General features: G+C 40.5%; 1 protein-coding gene across 1 annotated transcript in view; it reads right to left on the minus strand.

Annotated features, from left to right (window-relative positions):
* Positions 1–8,334, minus strand: part of ANKRD42 (ankyrin repeat domain 42) — a gene marked incomplete at its 5' end in the record, with an annotated part of 83,708 nt that overhangs the window by 52,934 nt on the left and 22,440 nt on the right. The window contains one exon of the mRNA XM_032295679.1: positions 3,050–3,157. Coding sequence (XP_032151570.1) covers positions 3,050–3,157 — 108 coding nt within the window. The remainder of the gene's footprint in view (positions 1–3,049; positions 3,158–8,334) is intronic.

Raw genomic sequence — 8,334 nt, forward strand, 5'->3', positions numbered from 1 at the left:
ACATCTTTCACGAACACAGATAAATAGCCACTAAGTTAAATTCTTTAGAGCTAACCTAATAAAACTGAAATTTAAACTTTCACTAATTCAAAAGCAGAATCCTCTGTTAACAGGGTTTTGGACTCAATAAAAGAATTAATTATTAAATGACAAGTTCTAAGTTCCAAATGAAGTTTCTAACTACATCTAAAGAGGTTCTATCTGAATTTGCAATTGGCCCAGTTTCTATATATGGGTTATACCATATACAGAGTAATTGGCTTGAAAGAGTTATTAGTCCCGGCCAGGAGCAGTTGCTTACGCCTGTAATCTGGCAATTTGGCAGGCCAAGGTGGAAGGATCACTTGAGCCCAGGATTTTGAGACTCTTCTTTATACTTTACTATTCCTGTAATCTTTATCTCCAGCCCCCTTTTCAACTGCCTGGAGCTTCTCTAACCAGATGACCTACAGACACTTTAAACTCAAAATTTTTCCTTCCACTCTTCCTTGCTTTTCTGATTTCCCTACTCATTCCATCACAATCATCTGTTACCCTGACTCAAAATTTGAATTTTCACTATATTCTGTCAATGTTTGCTTTGCAAGATGTCTTGGCTCATTTTCTTTCTTTCCCTCTGCTACACCTAATTTTACCCTCTCTAGTTTGTGATTACAGCAAAAAATCTCTAACTGATCTTCTTGTCTTTAAACTCTTCCTTTGTCCTAGTAATCCTGGACACACTTTGCTAGAATAATTCCCTGAAATTCTGTTTTCATTATCTCATTCCCTTGTTAACGTCCATGTGGATGTTTTTGTATATTTATGTGTGTGTATAAACATATATACAACACAGTCTCACACACACATATAATGTATATAAAAACTCTCTTTTCTCAGCCAGGTGCAGGGGCACATATTTGTAATCCCAGCATTTTGGGAAGCCAAGGCAGGAGGATCACTTGAGCCCAGGAGTTCAAGATCAGCCTAGAGAATATAGGAAGACCCCCTCTCCCCGACAACGAACATTGGCCAGGCATGGTGGCGAATGTAAGTGGTCTCAGCTACTTGAGAGGCTGAGGTGGGAGGATCGCTTGGGCCCAGGAGGTTGATGCTTCAGTGAGTCATGACCACAGCACTGCACTCCAGCCAGGGTGACAGAGCAAGACCCTGTCTCGAAAAACAAAAACAAAAACAAAACCTCTCTTTTCTCTCCAGGTATTCACAGAGTTGGTGGGGGGAGAGGAGAAAGGACTCTCTTTCCTATATAAATGAATCCAAAATCTTCATTCTGTTTCTGAGGCAACTTTACAAAACTAGTCTACCAAATCGTAGTTCTTAACAGTCCACACCACAACTCATCTATACTCAGTCAAACTCCTATAATGTTATATCCCCTGAACATATCACGACTTTCCAAGTTAGGAGCTTCTTACAGAAGTATAGCATAGAGATTAATAGGACAAGTCTAGGTACAAATCCTGGCTCTGTCACTTGCTTAAGCAAAATACTTAATACTCTGAATCTGTTTTGTAACCTATAAAAAAGGGAACTCATAGAACTGCTTGTGTTGAATAAAATGAGGAGAGACTGATACATACATGAGAGGCTGATACATGAGAGACTGACTGACACACAATAAATGTTCAGTAAGTGATAATCATTATTTTTATGTGCTACTAACATATTCCTTGCCTCTATAATGCTTCCTCATTATTTACCTCTTTAAAATCAACTCACTCTTTTGGGCTTAGCTGATATTTGATTTCCTCCATTTATGATCCTTCTACCTCCTCCTAAACTAAACAATTCTTCCCATCTATATTTTTTCATTAGAACCTTAATCATAGTCTTGGCTTTGTGTTGTTTTGTAACTCACTGAGTAGAGCTCCTGTCCCTTCAAACAGAATCTCAGGCTTCTTCCAGACGTGGACTGTGATGTGGATGGGCTGTGTCCCTACCTCAAATCTCATTTGAATTGTAGTTCCCATAAGCTCCACAGGTCATGGGAGGGACCTGGTGGGAGATAATTGAATCATGGGGGTGATTGCATTCTCACGAGATCTGATGGCCTTGTAAGAAGCTTTTCCCCCTTTGCTCAGCACTTCTCTTTCTCCTGCTACCCTGTGAAGAAGGATGTGTTTGCTTCCCCTTCCACCATGATTCTAAGTTTCCTGAGGCCTTCCCAGCCATGTGGAACTGTGCATCAATTAAATCTTTTTTCTTTAAAAATTACCCAGTCTCAGGTATTTGTTCATAGCAGCATGAGAACTAATACCAATGTTTACATATATGACTCTATATTCCTCCAAATCCAGTCTATTTTAATATATTGAATAAATATAATTATTCTAACAAACCAGATCCCACCAAATATTAATGTGTCACCTTGGCCAGGCAATATATTACATAAGAAATTTTAGGCATGGCAAGTGTCTTAGTCTGTTCAGACTGCTATAACAAAATATCATAAACTGGGGAGCATATAAACAACAGAAATTTATTTCCCATAGTTCTGGAGGCTGGAAAGTCTAACATTAAGGTAGCGGCAGATTCTGTGTCTGGTGAGGGCTCGTTCTACATAGATAGTGCCTTCTCACAGCATCCTCATATGGTGGAAGAGGCTAGCAAGCTAGTTCCCTGAGGTCTCCTTCATAAGGGCATTTATCCCATTTATAAGGGCAAATCCCTCATGACCTAATAACCTCCCAAAAGGCACACCTCTTAATACCATCACCTTAGGGTTCATATTTCTACATATTTATTTTGGAGGACACAAACATTCAGACCACAGTAGCAAGCTATAAAAGAGATAATCTGGTCATGACAGTAAGATTTCTCAAAACAACCCAGATAGTCAACTACTTCAAAGATAAAAGAATTTCTGGTTTCATACCATTTGTTTAAGTGGATACTTAGTATCAGAATATCTGAGTTGTGGAATCCAGTAAGCTCTTGTTTAGAACATAAAACTAAATCTATTGGATCAAATAATTAGAATAATAGCAATAGCACAACAGAACTATCTTAAAGTAATTGAACTTACTGAAAAAAATAATGTTATTATTACCTGTATACAAGCATCCTGACCCCTGATTGCAGCTATGTGAGATGCTGTCCAGCCTCTTGTTGTTACTTGTGTGATATCAGCTCCATGCCAGAGCAGCCAATGAAGACACTAAGAAAACAACCATGTTAACAAGTGATAAGGTAGATGTTTTTAACATTTTTATCTTTTTTTTCTTTTTAAGACAAAGTCTCACTCTGTCACCCAGGCTGGAGTATAATGGCACTATCTGGACTCACTGCAACCTCTGCCTCCTGAGTTCAAGCAATTCTCCTGTCTCAGCCTCCCAAGCAGCTGGGATTACAGGCGCACACTGCCACGCTCCACTAATTTTTATATTTTTAGTAGAGACAGGTTTTCACCATGTTTCCGCAGGCTGGCATCTTACTGTGGTTTTATTTTGCAATTGCTTAATGGCTAATGATGTTGAACATCTTTTCATATGCTTAATTGCCATCCATATGTACTCTTTGAGAAAGTGTCAATTGAAATCTTTTGCCCATTAAAACTTTTTTTTCTTACTGCTGAGTTCTCAGAGTTCCTTATATAATCTGTTTATAAGCTCCTACGTACATGATTTGCAAAGGTTTTCTTCTCTGTTTTCTCTGTAAGTTTTATAAGTTTTACATTTATTTACAATCTGTTTTGAGTAAATTTTTGCATACAGTGCCAAGTATGGATCAAGGTTCACTGTCTTTTTTTTTTTTTATTTTAGATTCAGAGGGTACATGTGCAATTGTGTTCGTTTCATGGATATATTGCATAATGCTGAGGTTTGGGCTTCTATTGAACCCATCATCCAAATAGTGACCAGGGTACTCAACAGGTAGTTTTTCAACCCTTGTCTCCTTCCATATGTACTTTTGGAATCCCCAGTGTTTACTGCTCCCATCTCTTTGTCCATGTGTACACAATATTTAGGTCCCACTTATAAGTGAGAATATGTGGTTTGGGGTTTTCTGTTGCTGCATTAATTCACTTAGAATAAAAGGTTCATTTTCAGCCAGGCACAGTGGCTCATGCCTGTAATCCTCGCACTTTGGGAGGCCAAGGAGGGCAGATCACGAGGTCAGGAGTTCAAAACCAGCCTGGCCAACATGTGAAACCCCACGTCTACTAAAAATCTAAAAATTAGCTGGGTGTGGTGGTACCCGCCTGTAATCCCAGCTACTCAGGAGGCTGAGGCAGGAGAATTGGTTGAACCCAGGAGGCGGAGGTTGCACTGAGCTGAGATCACACCATTGCACTCCAGCCTGGGCAACAGAGCGAGGTTCTCTTTCAAAAACAAACAAACAAATAAAGGTCATTTGCTTAAATATGAATATGTCTAATTGTGCCAACATCATTTAAGGAAAATATATCTGCTCTCCATTGAATTGCAGTTGCATCTTTGCTAAAAATCAGTTGACTGGCTAGGCGCAGTGGTTCACACCTTTAATCTCAGCATTTTGGGAGGCTGTGGCAGGTGCATCATATGAGGACAGGAGTTCAAGACCAGCCTGGCCAACATGGTGAAACACTGTCTCTACTAAAAATACAAAAATTAGCCAGGCGTGGTAGTGGGCGCCTGTAGTCCCAGCTACTCGGGAGGCTGAGGCAGGAGAATTGCTTGAACCCAGGAGGCAGAGGTTGCAGTCAGCTGAGATCATGCCACTATACTCCAGCCTAGGCAAGAGCATCAGACTCCATCTTGAAAAGAGAAAAGAGAGAAGAGAACCAAACCAGATGGAAATTTGGTGTTGAACAGCATATCTGAAAGGCAATGTTTACTAGGGGCTCAATAGCAAATTTCATCTGAAAAAACTGGAGTCCAATAAAGCATAGTTTTCACCAATTGTTAATTTAGTAATTATTTCTTGCAACCAATACATAAACACCAAAAAGTTTAAGAAAATTCAGAAAGGATAAAAAACTGTAAAGGTGTTAATGCAGTGCTCAAGCAAAGATTTAGAGCCAGGCATGGTGGCTCATGTCTGTAATCCCAGCACTTTGAGAGGTTGAAGCAGGCAGATCATAAGGTCAGGAGTTCAAGACCAGCCTGGCCAACACAGTGAAACCCTATCTCTACTAAAAATAGAAAAATTAGCCAGGTGTGGTGGCACACACCTGTAGTCCTAGCTACTCAGGAGGCTGAGGCAGGAGAAACCTTTGGAGCCCAGGAGGCGGAGGATGCACTGAGCCAAGACCGTGCCATTGCACTCCAGCCTGGGCAACAGAGCAAGACTCTGTCTCAAAAAAAAAAAAAAAAAAAAAGGTTTAGGAGATGTTCTTTAAGTGGGAATAGAGAGAAAGGCACTAAAACCTTTTGTTTTCTGTTTATGTTTGTTAAAATTCAACAAACAGGCTAGGGCATGGTGGCTCACACCTGTAATCCCAGCACTTTGGGAGGCAAAGGTGGGTGGATCATTTGAGGTCAGGAGTTAAGAGACCAGCCTGGCCAACATGGCAAAACCCCATCTCTACCAAAAATACAAAAAAATTAGCAGGACATGGTGGCACATGCACCTGTCGTCCCAGCTACTTGGGAGGCTGAGGCGGGAGAATTGCTTGAAGTCAGGAGGCAGAGGTTACAGCGACTGAGATCACACCACTGCACTCCAGCCTAGCAACAGGCAAGATCCTGTCTGAAAAAAAAACCAACATTTCTTGAATATTTAGGTAGTGTTCTACACAATAAAAATATAAACATAATTTTAAAAAAATATATTTATTTTTAATTGCATTTTAGGTTTTGGGGTACATGTGAAGAACAGGCAAGATTGTTGTATAGGTACACACATGGCAGTATGATTTGCTGCCTTCCTCCCCATCACCCATATCTGGCATTTCTCCCCATGCTATCTCTCCCCAACTTCCCACCCCCCACTGTCCCTCCCCTATTTCCCCCTGACAGACCCCAGTATGTGATGCTCCCCTCCCTGTGTCCATGTGTTCTCATTGTTCAACACCCGCCTATGAGTGAGAACATGCGGTGTTTGATTTTCTGCTCTTGTGTCAGTTTGCTGAGAATGATGGTTTCCAGGTTCATCCATGTCCCTACAAAGGACACGAACTCATCGTTTTTGATGGCTGCATAATATTCCATGGTGTATATGTGCCAGATTTTCCCTGTCCAGTCTATCATCGATGGGCATTTGGGTTAGTTCCAGGTCTTCGCTATTGTAAACAGAGCTGCAATGAACATTCGTGTGCGTGTGTCCTTACAGTAGAATGATTTATAATCCTGTGGATATATACCCAGCAATGGGATTGCTGGGTCAAATGGAATTTCTATTTCTATGTCCTCAACGAATCACCACACTGTCTTCCACAATGGTTGAACTAATTGACATTCCCACCAACATTGTAAAAGTGTTCCTATTTCTCCACATCCTCTCCAGCATCTGTTGTCTTCAAATTTTTTAATGATTGCCATTCTAACTGGCGTGAGATGGTATCTCAATGTAGTTTTGATTTGCATTTCTCTGATGACCGGTGATGATGAGCATTTTTTCATAGGTTTGTGGGCCTCATGTATATCTTCTTTTGTAAAGTGTCTGTTCATATCCTTTGCCCACATTTGAATGGGCTTGTTTTTTTCTTGTAAATCTGCTTTAGTTCTTTGTAGATTCTGGATATTAGCCCTTTGTCAGATAGGTAGATTGCAAAAATTTTTTCCCATTCTGTTGGTTGGTGATTCACTCCAATGACTGTTTCTTTTGCTGTGCAGAAGCTGTGGAGTTTGATTAGGTCCCATTTGTCTATTTTGGCTTTTGTTGCCAATGCTTTTGGTGTTTTGGTCATGAAGTCCTTGCCTATGCCTATGTCCTGAAGAGTTTTGTCTAGATTTTCTTCTAGGGTTTTTATGGTGTTAGGTCTTTTTTTTTTTTTTTAATTGCATTTTAGGTTTTGGGGTACATGTGAAGAACATGCAAGCTTGTTGCATAGGTACACACGTGGCAGTGCGATTTGCTGCCTTTCCTCCCTATCACCCATATCTGGCATTTCTCCCCATGCTATCTCTCCCCAACTTCCCACCCTCCGCTGTCCCTCCCCTATTTCCCCCTGACAGACCCCAGTGTGTAGTGCTCCCCTCCCTGTGTCCATGTGTTCTCATTGTTCAACACCTGCCTATGAGTGAGAACATGTGGTGTTTGATTTTCTGCTCTTGTGTCAGTTTGCCGAGAACGATGGTTTCCAGGTTCATCCATGTCCCTACAAAGGACATGAACTTATCGTTTTTGATGGCTGCATAATATTCCATGGTGTATATGTGCCAGATTTTCCCTGTCCAGTCTATCGTCAATGGGCATTTGGGTTGGTTCCAGGTCTTTGCTATTGTAAACTGTGCTGCAATGAACGTTCGTGTGCATGTGTCCTTAGAGTAAAACGATTTATAATCCTTTGGATATATACCCAGTAATGGGATTGCTGGGTCAAATGGAATTTCTATTTCTAGGTCCTTGAGGAATTGCCACACTATCTCCCACAATGGTTGAACTAATTTACAATCCCACCAACAGTGTAAAAGTGTTCCTATTTCTCCACATCCTCTCCAGCATCTGTTGTCTCCAGATTTTTTGATGATCGCCATTCTAACTGGTGTGAGATGGTATCTCAACGTAGTTTTGATTTGCATTTCTCTAATGACCAGTGATTATGAGCATTTTTTCATATGTTTGTTAGCCTCATGTATGTCTTCTTTTGTAAAGTGTCTGTTCATATTCTTTGCCCATTTTTGAATGGGCTTGTTTTTTTCTTGTAAATCTGTTTCAGTTCTTTGTAAATTCTGGATATCAGCCCTTTCTCAGATGCGTAAACTGCAAAAATTTTTTCCCATTCTGTTGGTTGCCGATTCACTCCAATGACTGTTTCTTTTGCCGTGCAGAGGCTGTGGAGTTTGATTAGGTCCCATTTGTCTATTTTGGCTTTTGTTGCTAATGCTTTTGGTGTTTTGGTCATGAAATCCTTGCCTTCGCCTATGTCCTGAATGATTTTGTCTAGATTTTCTTCAAGGGATTTTATGGTGTTAGGTCTTATGTTTAAGTCTTTAATCCATCTGGAGTTAATTTTAGTGTAAGGTGTCAGGAAGGGGTCCAGTTTCTGCTTTCTGCACATGGCTACCCAGTTTTCCCAACATCATTTATTAAACAGGGAGTCCTTTCCCCATTGCTTGTTTTTTTTAGGTTTGTCAAAGATCGGATGGTTGTAGATATGTTGTGTTGCCTCCAAGGCCTCTGTTCTGTTCCATTGGTCTCTATCTCTGTTTTGGTACCAGTACCATGCTGTTTTGATTACTGTAGCATTAT

Source organism: Sapajus apella, unplaced genomic scaffold (genome assembly GCF_009761245.1).
Source record: "Sapajus apella isolate SASKATOON/1434 unplaced genomic scaffold, GSC_monkey_1.0 scaffold34, whole genome shotgun sequence".
NCBI classification, from domain to species: Eukaryota; Metazoa; Chordata; class Mammalia; order Primates; family Cebidae; genus Sapajus; species Sapajus apella.